This window comes from Chiloscyllium plagiosum, chromosome 5 (assembly GCF_004010195.1).
Source record: "Chiloscyllium plagiosum isolate BGI_BamShark_2017 chromosome 5, ASM401019v2, whole genome shotgun sequence".
Classification (NCBI taxonomy): domain Eukaryota; kingdom Metazoa; phylum Chordata; class Chondrichthyes; order Orectolobiformes; family Hemiscylliidae; genus Chiloscyllium; species Chiloscyllium plagiosum.
Genome location: NC_057714.1, coordinates 118,689,510 through 118,704,070, shown reverse-complemented (window position 1 = coordinate 118,704,070; position 14,561 = coordinate 118,689,510). Strand labels below are relative to the sequence as shown.

The window sequence follows — 14,561 nt, the reverse complement described above, 5'->3', positions numbered from 1 at the left end:
AGTTTTTGACTTATTCTGAATTTGTTTAGGAGTTGGAAAGTTTTTAAAATCTGTGAGCTGACCATCACAGGGTACCTCCACTAAATCATGGCCATTTTGGCTCAGTTCATAACCATCTGGACAGTAGTGACCTCAACAAATTGATGGTCAGCAGCTAGGCAAGGGTGCCATGAAATCCAGTTGGGTGACATTTTCTTGCTGGAAACGGTGGTTATTTGATACTTAACATCATAAATGATAGACCTCCAACAACCTCTGTGTCATGTATGACTTAAGCCACTGGAGTTTTTTCCAACTGAAAGCTTTTTAGCTCAGTCTGGATTTCTCCACCTCAGTAATTACACCTCAGCTTGCTTGAAGGGGAGATGGTGGTGTTGTAGTGATATCGCTAAGCGAGAAACCCACAGGCCCAGGCTAATGATCTGGGAGCATGGGTTCAAATCCCATCATGTCTGCAGGTAGAATATCAATTAAATTAATAAATCTAAAATGTAAGGACAGTCTCGGTGATAGTGACTATGAATTATTATCAGTTGTCATAAAAATTGATCTGGTTCATTAATATTATTTAGGGAAGGTCTGGTGTCCATGTGACTGCAGACCCACAGTTCTGTGGTTGGCTCCTGAAAGCTCTGAAATTGCTTTAGGGCAATCAGGATGGACAACAAATGCTGGCTTTACAATGACATCCATTACTGTTCGGAGAATAAGTCATGAATATTTTTTAAGAGACAAACATGGTGTTGTTGCACATAGGGACAGTAGGTTTACAGGGATTCTGTTTAAGGACTTATGTCAGCAAATGTGTTGCTGAAACCCTGTAGGGAAACTAGGTGGAAACTAGTGTTTAAGTTAGTAGTATTTGACATTGGAATTAAGTAGCATTGAATGATGAGTTCATAATTAGGTTGGACATGAATCTGCCAAAAAAGGATTGGCTTCACTATATATTTAAATCTAAAAGAATGTACACAGATATCATCTGTTGCCTCACATTGTTTTATTGACTCAACGTTGATCTGTGACAGCCCTTCGCATTTGATGCTTACCCAACGACATCTACAAAATAAACATTGGATGCTTGCTGTTTGTCAAGAGATTTCTTAGGCCGAAGAACCTTCAATAAGCCGAATGGAACAGAATCATATTCCACAGAGGGGTTTAGATCGCTGCCATTCGCTAACATTACTGCACAAGGCAGATGCTGTACACAGGTGTTCCACAAATTGACAGAGTCCGGAATGGGTAAGTGAGTCATTCACCATACCTAAGTGCTGTCCATTCAACTTATTTTTTGTCTGTTTTCTAGAACCTGGAGAACAAGTTGATATTTTGGTAAGTTAATAGCAGTTCCACAGACAAACAAAGATTATGAGATACACACTTCTGTTCCTTTTTTTTTGTTTACCTAAAACTGACCTGACTTAGAGCCCAGAAGTGGGCTTGGTAGATAAGTGGGGTCTCTTGGAGGCCACAGGATTAAATATTAGATGATGGCGCATTGGAATTAATTTAAATTTTACCAGTCTAATTCATGCTGTGGTTCTGTTCACCGAGCTGGAAGTTTTTGTTGCAAACGTTTCGTCCCCTGTCTAGATGACATCCTCAGTGCTTGGGAGCCTCCTGTGAAGCGCTTCTGTGGTGTTTCCTCCGGCATTTATAGTGGCCTGTCCCTGCCGCTTCCGGTTGTCATAAACATAAATGCCCGTGGCTAGTTGATGTAGCTATCCCTAGTCGCCACACATGCAGACGACAAGCAACATGAATTTGACTGGGACAACACTACCATTATAGGGCAAGCGAAACAAAGAACAGCCAGGGAATTCCTAGAAGCATGGCACTCATCCACAAACTCCATCAACAAACACATCGACCTGGACCCAATATACTGGCCACTACAGCGGACAGCTAGCTGAAACTGACAACCGGAAGCGGCAGGGACAGGCCACTATAAATGCCGGAGGAAACACCACAGAAGCGCTTCACAGGAGGCTCCTAAGCACTGAGGATGTCACCTACACAGGGGACGAAACGTTTGCAACGAAAGCTTCCAGCTCGGCGAACAGAACCACAGCAATGAGCACCCGAGCTACAAATCTTCACCCAAACTTTGAACAGTCTAATTCATGCCACAATGGGTCAAACCTGGGCTCAGTGGTCCTTAAGTTATTCAAATCAATCATTTTCTTTTTCTGGAACTTACAACTAAAAACTTATGTTGGCTCAAAACATGGCCTGGGTAATAGAGATGATTTGGGAAGGAAAGAATGAGAGGAAAAACTCACCTGTCCTCCAAAGGTCACTGCCTTTGAATGTACATCTATTATAACAGATGGCGTGTTATCAGTGTATTAGCATAGCACTGCATCATCAGGCTATCTAAAGCTTATTCTTGTTTTGTGAAATTCCCTGACCCATATTACATTTTATTTGTTACGTTTTACACTCACATGATTAGGTTCTTCGTTTTGCAGGCATCTTGCAAACTTTCGATCCAGCTGGTCGCCTACTTGCTGCACGACTGCCAGATGGGGCTGTGATCAATAAGAGAATAGGAAATGTAGTATTTAGCTCAAACTGTTTTGTCTTGTGTACTCTAATTAGCCTCCCAACTTTCTGTAAGACACTTAGATTGAATGCTTATTAAGCACATTTGCAGTCGGCTCGAAAGGGGCTGACTGGCTTTCTGCTGCTCCTATTTTCTAAGTTTTCAATTTTAAAGCTCTGGCAGAGCCTTTGCTCCCTTCAAATTATCTTTATATAATCTTATGACAATGACATTATCTTCACTGTATATAGTTTCAGTACTGTTCATCTCCCATCTTCTGTGCTGTCCCCATTTTCGGTTCATCTTCTCCTACCATATGGGGTGAGTCTTTGTGGTGCTTTGACCAGTCTCTCTGTGCTGCTTCTGGTCTTGAAATAACTTCACAGAGGCTGGCATCCCATCACCAAGTTAACCTTTAGTTACACTGATCCAGCTCCCTCAGAGACCGCTCTCACAGTGAACAGAACCTCTGATACTTCTGTTTACGTTTGTCAGCCAGGGCTCTCTGATTAACAGGGATAAACAGATTAACAGCACCAATCAGGGAACTCAGATTCTATGAGGTCCACCTGGCTGACCTCATTATAATCACAACATCCCTTCTCCTCTAAGTCTGAGGATATAGGTCGGTCTTTTTCCTTGTTGCATCTCCTGAGGTGTTCTAGCGGTGGGTCAGGTTCCTCCAACTCTGAGTTTGATACATGTGGCATGTAATGCACAGGAGCTCGCCTCTTGCACCCAGAACATCTTGGGAGAAATTCACCCTCTTCTTGCAGCAGCAAAGGCATTGACATGGCAATATTGGCTGTGTCCATCTCAGATTCAGAGGTCTCCTCAACGCTTGACAGAGAGGGAGAACCAACAATTTCTGACTGCCTTTCTGACAGTTCTGAGGAGCAGGGCACAAGGGCACAGTCTTGCACTGTCTGCAACTTCATTGCTTTCAAATGATCCACAGACTTTTCAGGACCATCGCTACTACCCGAACCTTATAAGTCACTCTTCCTGACCTTGCGACGACCATTCCCATGATTCCTACACCAAACTTTATCCCCTGAAATAAACCGTCTCTCTCATATGGCAGAGTCTAGTATCCAGCACTGGCACTCCTGATCCCATTTTACCCTCTCCGCCAGGTCCGGGAAGATCAGGTTTAACCTGTTGCAGAGTTTTCTCTACAGTGGCAACTATGCTGGAGCTACTCCTATAGTTGCATAAGGGGTAATATTATAATCAAATAGGAACTGGGTACGTTTGGTGTCTAGCAAAGCTGTAGACTGTTTCTTCAAGCCTGCCTTCAAAGTGTGAACTGCTCTTTCTGCCAGGCCATCGGATAATGGATGGTATGAAGCTGTCCATATATGTCGAATGCTATTCGACTTCAGGAAATACTCAAGTTCCCTGTTGGTAATCAATGGTCTGTTATTTATGACCAACACTTCCGAGAGACTGTGTATTGCAAAAGATGCAGACAGTTTTTCTACTGTCTTTCCCATGTTTGATGAATGAACTCTATGCACATCCAGACAATTTGGTGTCTACATGACTAAGAAAATTGAGCACATGAAAGGACATGCAGAGTCGACATGTACTCGAGTTCAGTGTTTACCTGGCCATTCTCATGAATTTGGGGAACTGCTGGTAGTAATTTTTGTCCTTGTTGTCAACATGGGCACTGCTCCACCAACACAGCTATGTCTGCATCTAAGCCTGGCCAACAGATATAACTTCTCACCAACATCTTTTGGAAACCCCTGGATGATCCTGGCAACCTTTGGTCTGACCAAACACTTCCACTCCCCATAGTAATATGCCATCCTCTACAGTGATCTGGTCTCTCCAGGTTCAAAATGGTTTAAATTCTGGTTGTGATGGCCCTTTGGTCTTCCCCATCACTACCAGCAGTTTCAGTTTTGCTAGGTCCTGATCCTTCTATGTCCAAAGTCTAATATTGTCAGCTTTGGCTGGAAGTGTGTCCAGAAAACTTAAAACCATCACGGACTCTTCCAGATGACGGCACCACCATTGGCGTATCTGTCAGTGGGAGGCAGCCCAATCCATCTGCTTTCATGATTTTGACTCCCCGTGTTCCAACATTTATTTACACACACTTAGTATTAGAGCCCACTGCTGAATTTGGCCTGAAGCTGTGGGCAGCACTGCCTTGTCCTCATTAAGTAGACACAGGCAGGCTCTGTGGTCTGTTATTATTACAAATTTACATCAATAACGGTAATGGTGAAACTCCCTGATTCTAAATATGACTGCCAAACATTCTTTCCCTGGCTGGGCATATTTACGCACTGCATTAAGCCAAAGTCCTGGATCTAAATGCTATTGGCATTCCTTTGGGCCAACTGTTATGGACCAGGCCAGATTCCCTCAAAATATTTCAACAACGTAACCCGGATCCTAACTTTGCGAGTTGTTTTAGGCAGGTGTAGAGTGGGTATTCTAGGAGTGATGCAGTGGCCCAAACACTTAGTTTTAAACAAAACAGAATTTATTTGCAAGATTCCCGAATGAAACACAAACAAAAGAGCGATATCAGACAGAGGGAGATGGCAGAGAGATTCAGCATGGAACACCTTCTTCCATGTAGCTGTTTCTTTGACCAGCTGCTTGCTCTGAATAGCCAGACTGCTAAAACCCAAACTAAACTAACCAGAAAAAAGCGGAGTTGGAAGAACTGGCCAATCCCTTTTCATTATACAAGTGTTTGTTTTTACTTAAAAGCTTCTTCAAGTAGATCAAGCCATGCATTTTGTAACCTGTGTCATAAAACACTTTTGAAAAACACCAGGAACAACACAACCTTGCTAAAGGAGTACCATCATTGCACACTTATGAGCGAATACTACCCCAATACCATAGGGGAAGGCATCACATATCAATACTGTATTTCACTTGGGATCATACTGTGGCAACACCTTAAAGGATAACAGCTGTTTCTTCCCTTCCCTGAAAGCTATGAGTTGGCCACATGACCATGGCCAAGGCTGACCCTTTTATAGGAGTTCATGCAAAGGTGCCAGGATGGAGGCCAGCTTGTATAATGATTCATTAGCCCAGGAAAAGACCTAAGCTCCTGTGGAAACATGGGAGCCGGGCACCTTTGATCACCTTCACTATATCTTCCAACACATGTAACCTGGTATTGTTGATTCAGGAGCCCAAGTATGTCATTTGGGGCACCTTAAAAAGTGTACATCTGCCTGGGAGAAATGTCTCTAAGGACTGTTTTCAAGTTCTCCAAGTGCTCCTTTTTGGTCTTCCCTGTTATTAGCGCGTCATCTAGATAAATGGCGCTCTGCAAAATGTTCACCCTCATCTACTGGAAAATTGCACAGGATGTCGATACCCTAAATGGTGTCTCGTAACTTGGTACAAACATTTATGGTGTTAATTGGATCATCTTTCTGGGAATCCACATCTAACCGTAATTGCTAGTACGCACAATTCATATCCTGCTTCATAAAGAACAGACCGCCTGTCTGCTTTGTGTATAAATCCGCTACATGAGGGATTGGGTATTTATCCAGCTGCAAAAAGCAGTTTACCATTTGTTTAAAATCCCCACAAAGGCAAACCAATTCGTCAGGCTTCAAAACTGGCATGACCAGTGCTGCCCATTCCACAAACTGGACTGGTCTGGTCATTCTTTCGCTTTCTAGCCTTCTTATTTCTGCCTCTGCTATTGCCTGTTAGGCAAATGGCACTAGACTGGCTTTGGAGAATTGTTTAATTGCCTCATGATCAATTTGGAAGGTGACCTTGGCTCCTTTGATAGTGCCTCAACCCTCCTGAAAGATGTCCAGGTACTTAATTAAACAGGACTTCATTCAGGCAGCCATTTTCTCACTAAAAAATGTTGGCCAATCTACTTAATCTTTTCAACCAATTTTGCCTCATCAGCCTTGTGCCTGAGCCTTTTACAACAATTATTGTAAACTGAACTAGCTGCATCTCATAAGAGACTGGAACCAAAGTGTACCCTTAATCTGTAAAGCTTCTCACAACCTAGCTGAGGTCTTGCAAACTTAAGGTTTGGAATCCCGAGCAAATTCTGTTCAAGACTAGTTCTGCGATCACTGAAACAGCCACTTCATTAGAACCAAATGACCATTTAACCAGATGTTTATTACAATTGGTTATGATTTAACTGTTCCAAACTAGCTGTAGATGCGACTTGCCAGGATGTGTATACCGGCCTCCGAGTTCTCTTATTCAATTGAAGTTCAGTAGGACTCCTTTACTGTCTTAAGACTGCACACCAGCAGCAATTACATTAACTTATTAGTCCAGATCTTGGAGCTGGACAAGTCAAGGACTTTCTAGTGTAAACTAAGGGTGACTTGGTGATAGGATATCAGCCCCTGTGGAGTTATTTCAGTGATGACAAAAGTAAAGCACGTTCCCATGTAAACTCACTCGTACCAATAGTCTTTGAGTTGGAGTAAACATTTCTGGCATCCTGGTGATATTAGAAAACTTCATTTGTTCAAATCTGTTCTTTAAGACTGGACCCAGCATTTTGAAAGAATGATATCATTCCATGATATCAATATCATTCCAGGCAAATGATATTGCAGCAGATGAAAAGTAATAAGTAATTTTCCTGATAGCTTGTGGACACACAGCTTTTACAGGTATTAGGAGCCTAACTTTTCCTGAGGTACTGGATACTAAAACCTTTCAAAAGTTGACAAATTTAGTTAAGGAATATCACAACTCCAAGCCTCATCTAATTCTGAGATGCTATTGTTTTTACTTGGCAATTTGAGAACCAGAGGAATCCATATCAGAATTTTTGACTAGGTTAAGACGACTGACAGAGGCATAGTGACTTTGGTTTCACCTTTAATGAGATGCTGAGAGACCCATTCAATATGTTGGATTGTGACAATGCTACTCCTTTAACAAGGTTATGGCATCCTTGGCTTTTTTTTCCAAGTGGGATTGTAAAAGTCCGAAAAGTCTGGGTTTAACTACTTGAGAATGCTTTCAAGTTTTAAAGAAAAACTCGTACAATGAAAGGGGAGTGGCCCGTTCTCCCAACTCAGCTTTTCTCTGGTTTAGTTTAGTTTGGTTTGGGTTTCAGCAGTCTGGCTGTTGAGAGAAAGCAGTCAGTTTGTTTTGAGGCTGCTGGTTAAAGAAACAGCTCTATGGAAGAAGGTATTCCACATTGAATCTGTCTGTCATCTCTCTCTCTGATATCTCTCCTGTAAGACCCTTGTGTTTGATTTTACCTTTTTTGCTAAGGGGTATTTATGGGGATTGTTGCAAGTATTTGGAACAGCATCATTAAGTTAGGATAATCTTTTGGGATTTCGGAGAGGTTAAATTGTTCTGTACTCTGTTCTCTTTTGTTTGTTTTTTTATTCGGTAATCTTGCAAAGAAATTCTGTTTTGTTTAAAACTTAACGGTTGGGCCAGCTGCATCATTCCTGGAATATTCAATTACACCTGCTTAAAACAACTAGCAAAGTTAGAGTCCATACTACTTTCTTGAAATGTTTTGAGGGCGGTCCGGCCTGGTCCATAACAGGATTGATGATGTAACAATGTAAGAGCAGGAGAAAGTGAGGACCGCAAATGCTGGAGATCAGAGTCGGGTTCCAGCATCACACTCTCGAGCCATGCAAAAGTGCCCGCCAATGGAAGCCCAACTAGACTTTATCAGGCACAACAACTGACCTCATCATTGGAAAATGCAGTAAGTGGAGAATATGAGTTGCAGGGTATTCCAATTGAAGTGAACACCTTCACTAGTTCAACTGAGCTTGGGGAACACTACTTGAGTGTGAAGGCAATTGTAGAGCTACACTCACGACATATTCTGAACAGAGGTGAAATTACTCCACTGAGGCTGGTATCCTGTCACTAAGCCACTGGAAATTCCTTGACACTGATCCAGCTCCCTCAGTGCCAGCTGTCAGAATAAACAGGATGTCTACACTCCTGTTGTCATTTTTTAATCCTGAAGAGATTCTCATCACCTGTTTTTTTTAAAAGTAAGTCCCACACTACTGCCTAATAGCACTAGTGCTTATTTATTCTCTTCTGTTTTCATTTATTTTGTTAAACAGTACAAAATACAATTAACAATAAACAGAAAGCAGCAGTTCACAAAGAAACCCACTATCTACAGGGGAAAGGGCAGCAAAGCGAAATCCCAAACCAGATTACAGGGAAATGTGGACAAACTCAAATCCCACTTCCATTCATCTCAAAGATAACAGTAGCAAACACAGGCAAGACAGTGCAATGAAGTCAGAAACATTGCATAGAACACAGTCCCAATATAGCTATTAAAATAAACCACCTGACACCTGTCCGCACCACATACTGATCAGACTGTCCTTGGCTAGCCTTCCTGCAGAACAGTTGTCGGCCTTCCGGTCTCTGGCTGCCCTGCGTACTGACCGACCCTCCCCAGGCCTGCTTTTCTCCAGGCTGGTCATCAACCACCCAGCTCCCAGTCGCCCTGTATACTGACTGGACTATCCCGGGCCACTTCCGGTCTCCGGCCTCACTTCTGTTTTCATTTGGTAGCCAGGGTTCCTTGATTGAACTAGATTAACAGCTCCAATCAGGAAACACACATTCTGTGAGGTCCACCTGGCTAACCTCATTACAATCACATCAGGTTTCCTTTTGAGATTTAGGATGTTCTGCACTCTGGCTTTCTTGGGTGCAAGTGCTCCTTTACTAAATGGTTGCAGACATGTTTTTTCCTCTTCCTCTTCTTCTAAGGAACAGTCACACATCTCTGTTCATTCAATGATATTAAAATGCATTACAATTTCTTCTTTTCAACTCTTGATCTCTCTCAATCTTTATGATTTTGGTTGCTGTTCTTTTCCAGCATCATTCCTTCTCCCTGTTAACCTCCTTGTCTCTCAGACTGTAGCTCGAGTCCTGTCATGCTCTGCGCCTTTTATTACAATTTCTAGCCTAGTTTGTCTGTTGCTGTTTTTACACTGATTATCTTTATCGTGGTCATTCTCATTAATGTTTGGTTGTAATTTCTGAGATTGGTTTGGATGTTATATTTTTAATCTCAAATCCATCTGATGGTGATAATCTATTTTGCAATGATGATGATCCGTAGTGCAAGATTTAAGCCTTCGTTCTTTATCAACAAAGTCTCAATAGTACAAATTCCTCTTTCTCACCTCCTCAATTTGCTTGAGGATAGTAAAGTGAACTAGTGGTGTGAACAAAGTCATTTCCCCATATTTAGTTGTATTATAAATGAAACCCGAAGACCATAAAACAAAGGAGGAGATGTAGGCTCTTCAGCCCACTGAGTCTACTCTGCCATTCAATGAGATCATGACTGATCTGCTAATCCTCTGCCATTCCTGATGAAGGGCTTTTGCCTGAAACATTGATTTTCCTGCTCCTTGGATGCTGCCTGATCTGCTGTGCTTTTCCAGCACCACTCTAATCTTGACTCTGATCTCCAGCATCTGCAGTCCTCACTTTCGCCTGCTAACCCTCCAATCTACTTTCCTACCTTTTCCCTGTCGCTCTTGATTCCTTTAGTGATTGAAAATCTGACTATCATAGCCTTAAATATAAGTAATGACCCAGCCTCAAAATCCCTTTGCAGTAAAAATTATCCCAGATTCACTACTCTCTTAAAGAAAAAAATCCTCTTCATAAAAGACTGCAAGACACAGGAACAGAATTGGGCCATTTGGCTTATCGACATTTTGATATTTAGGATGGTAGCAGTGCCAGACAACACAGTGGAGGGTACCACCAGTGCAGAAAGGACGTCATTTCCATAAAGAAGATGTGGCGGTTACTCCTGTGAAAACTGTTATGGGTGAATGCTTCTCCGTCAGTTAGATCGGTGAAGGTAAAATCAAGTGAATAATTCTCCTCATGTTCATTCTTCAATCACCTAAGTTGTGCCCTGTTATGGGCAGCTCATGCAGTAGTGATGCTACTGAGCCACTCCTGTTGAAAGATACTGAGGTTTCCTAGATTAGTTCTGTGATCTTGCTATCCTCAGCACTTACTCCAAGTGGTGTTCAACTCATTCACTGACACAGGGAAGGGCTATGTGGCATTCAGCAGGATGTTTCTTTTCCTTGATCAGATTCAATGCCACGATGTGATCTAGAGTCAGTGGCCAGGATTTTGCCAAGCTGACATAATACAATAGCCCTTTAAAAATGGGACTAGGTCCTGATTCCAGGACAGTCAGCCCCATTCCCTGGCTTTCTGATTTTCACCAGGGCTGTTTAAAGCTGTGGAATGGTTTGTGTTGTGGGCCCATAGATAACCTTCTGGGTGTCGCTGGCTGTAGTACAAAGACAGGCATGGCATACAGTTTCTGTGGGGGTGATGGAAGCACACAGGATGGCATGGTTGTTCTTGGGTGTGAGGGATGAGGACCTTACCATCCTCACCAAAGACGGCACGAAGTGCCACAGCATAAGGGGAGGTGATGCCTAGTGTTATAATCGGTGGTTTGTTAATCTAGAGAGCCAGGAATTAATTAATTGAATTTAACATCCTTTTGTTAGTTATGATGCAAAGTAAATTTAATGGGAATTCTACAGAGCATTTGTCCTAGACTACTGGTCCAGTAACATTATCAATTCAGTAATACCTCACACACAGTCCTTCAGTTCAGAGTCATGTTTCTCTTCAGTTTGTACTTACGCATTCCAAACTGTGGCTGCATAAAATCAGGTTGCCCCATGGCACCTCTCCCTCTTGGTCTTATCATGCTCTCATTGAGCATTGATTGGCCCATATTCATAGCTGGCATTTACAAAGAAATACATTAATTAGTATTCATTTGTAGATTGAAAGAAAATTACAAATGCACAGATACAGTGATACTGAATAGTTGTTATGCAAACATATAATCAAGTAACAACTTCTTTGCAACAGTAGAACATTATTTTATCAACAGAGCTTTTCGTCACCGGACGTTTCTCCCCAGTGAAAGAAGTTCTTTACCAGGTCATATTTACTTAATTTAACCTCTCTCACGGATTGACCAGAAAGTGAGAGGCAAACACAACAGAGTTGATGTGGGAAGAAAGAGAGGGAATGGATTGCCAGTTTCAGAGCCATATTTTCAATCTCTGCTCAGTTCATTCTCTAACTAAATGTCATAAGACACATACTGAAGCCATTGGAATCATGCTAGCTTTCTGCTGAATAATACAGGCAGGCTCATAACCTGCTCACTCCCTCTTGCTACATTACTATCTTGTCTGCTGCATTTCTCAAAAAATTTCTATTCTCAAACAGATGTCTTTTATGAATGCAAGAGCAGGGAGGTTATGTTTCAGTTATACAGGATATTGGTGAGAATGTATTTGGAGTAGTGGTTACCATACTTACTAAAGGACGTTAGTGCATTGGAAACAGTTCAGAGAAGATTTATTAGAAATATACCGGATTGCCTCCTGAGGAAAGGCTGAGCAGGCGGAGCTTGTATCCTTTGGAATTTAGAACAGTCAGAGGTGACTTAATTAGAACAGAGAGATCCTGAGGGAACTTGACCTGGTGGATGATGAAAATATGTTTCCTCTTGTGGGAGAATCTAGAACTAGGGGACATAGTTTAAAAATAAGGGTGTGGGGGTGCTGCGCCATTTAAAACAGAGAAGAGGAAACATTGTCTTTACTCAGAGGATTGTGACTCGTTGGCATTCTCTTCCTCAAAAGGCAGTGAAAGCAAAATCTTTAAATATTTTTCAGACAGGGTTCGATAGATTTTTGATGACTGAGGTGTGAGAGATTATCAGGATATGCAGGAATACAGAGTTGAGGTTAAAATCAGATCAGCCATGGCTTACTGAATGCTCAATAGGGCCACAGTGGCCGGCTTTTATTCCTTGTTTGTACTTTTGTAACTTCATTTCTGTCAAGCCCCATCTAATTTCCTTTGGAAATTATTGATGCTTTCTGTAACCAACACCTTCACAGGCAGCACATTGCAGGTCATTACCACTTGGTTGGTGAAAGAAAGTTCTTCCTCTTACATCTCCTGTATCTATAGCCCAAAATCTTGAAGCTATGACCTCTGCTCATCTGGGAATCAGCAAATGGGAACAGCTTTTCTTTGCTGCCTTAACCTTCAAATTCCCTTTGCTCCAGGGAAGAAAGCTCCAGTTTCTCCACTCTCACCTTGTAGTGAGATTCCTCATCACTCAAACCATTCTAGAAAATGCCCACTGCACCATTTCAAGGATCCTCATATTTCTCCAAAGGTATGGTGACCAGAAGTGAAAAAAGTACGCCAGTAGTTGCCTAAACACGGATATCGAAAGATTCTGGATGACCTCACTGTTTTTCAAGACAAAAGTCCCAGATGCACACCAGAGATGAACGTTTTGAGAGTGAAAACTTTTTGTAGTTAAAAAGAAAGGAAAAGGCAATAATCAAGGAAAGGATGCAACTAATGCTAAACAGTATGAAAGGAAGGGACAGAACATACAAACAGAAGAGTGCACTAGCAAATAAGATCAGAATGGGGAAAAACAGTAAAAAAGAGAGTGAGAGGCTCTTTACTTGAATGCAGCCAGCATTCATTATAAGACAAATTAATTCAGCACAAGTCGAAATAAATGAGTGTGATATGAAAGCCATTACATTGGTTGCAACCTGACTGTAGCTGAAACTTGAATATTCAAGGGTATCTCACATTTTGAAAGGATAGGAAGAAAGAATCAAGTGGCTGGAGCATCTCTGTTAATAAAATATGAGGTAAGGACAGTGGGGAGAAATTATCTTACTTCAGAGGATCAAAATGTACAGGCAGTTTGGAGCTAGCAAATAGCAAAGAAAAAGAAGTTATTGCTGAGTACTTCATACACCCCAGACATAGATACAGTATAAGACAAAACATAAATCAAGAAATAATGAGGTTTGTAAGAAAATACTACAATATTCATGGGAGATTTTGATCTTCATATTGATTAGATGAATTTTTTTTTCATTCATTGAATGTGGGTGTCTAGACCACCATTTATTGACCATTCTTAATTGACTGGAAGGCAATTAAGAGTCAACCACAATCCTGTGGTCTGGAATTGCATTGCAATAGCTTCCTTCCTCCAAATCATTATTATATACTGTAAACAGCAGTGGTCCCAGCAGTGATCCCTGTGGAATCCCCCTAGTTAAAGTTTTCCAACCTGAAAAATATTCTGTTATCCCACTCGCTGTTTCCTACCCATTAGACAAGTCTCTTTGCATGCCAAAATACTTCTTCCAACATCATGGGCTCCTGTCTTATGACCGTAAGCTTTTGTGAAAGCTTACCTTGTCGAAAGCCTTCTAGAATTCCAAATACAACACATCTGTCTCCCCTCTGTCCACTCTGGTTGAGACTTCCTCTCAAAACTCCAATAGATTAGTCAGACATAATTTTCCTTTCAATGAAGCCGTGCTGACAGTGCTTAAATTAGATTATGATTTTCCAAATTTGCTGCAGTTGCTTCCTTAATAATTGGTTCCAACATTAGATGTTAGGCTAAACAGCCTATAGCTAGGTTCTTTTTGCCTCCGTCACTATTTGAATAGGGGTATCACATTGGTAGTTTTCTAATTATAGAATCATAGTAGAATTCCTACAGCGTGGCAGAAGGCCATTCGGTCCATTGAGTCCATACCAACTCTCCAATGAGCATCCCACACAGACCCCCCACCCTATCACTGTAACCCTGCATTTCCCAATGGCTAATCCACCGAGACTGCATATCCCTGGAGACTATGGGCAATTTAGTATGGCCAATGCACCTAACCTGCACATTCTTGTACTCTGGTACTTCTCCAGATCTAAGGATTTTTGAAAAATTACAGCCATGCATCCACTATCTCTGTAGCTGCCCTTTTTAGGATCCCAGGATGCATGCCATCAGGGCCAGGGGACTTATCCACCTTTAGCTGCGTTGGTTTGTCTCATACTACTTTCTTCAGTAATGGTGATGTTGATACTTAATTCCTTCTCTGTTTTCTTTAGTATTAATGAGAGG

At 41.7% G+C, this 14,561-nt stretch overlaps 1 protein-coding gene across 1 annotated transcript in view; it reads right to left on the bottom strand.

Annotated features, from left to right (window-relative positions):
* Positions 1–993: 993 nt before the first annotated feature.
* LOC122550340 (actin cytoskeleton-regulatory complex protein pan1-like) overlaps positions 994–14,561 on the bottom strand; it is a 152,304-nt gene continuing 138,736 nt past the window's right edge. Inside the window, exons 19-21 of the mRNA XM_043691068.1 lie at positions 11,231–11,332; positions 2,451–2,534; positions 994–1,312 (exon numbers count right to left, since the gene is read on the bottom strand). Coding sequence (XP_043547003.1) covers positions 2,455–2,534; positions 11,231–11,332 — 182 coding nt within the window. The 3' untranslated portion in view covers positions 994–1,312; positions 2,451–2,454. The remainder of the gene's footprint in view (positions 1,313–2,450; positions 2,535–11,230; positions 11,333–14,561) is intronic.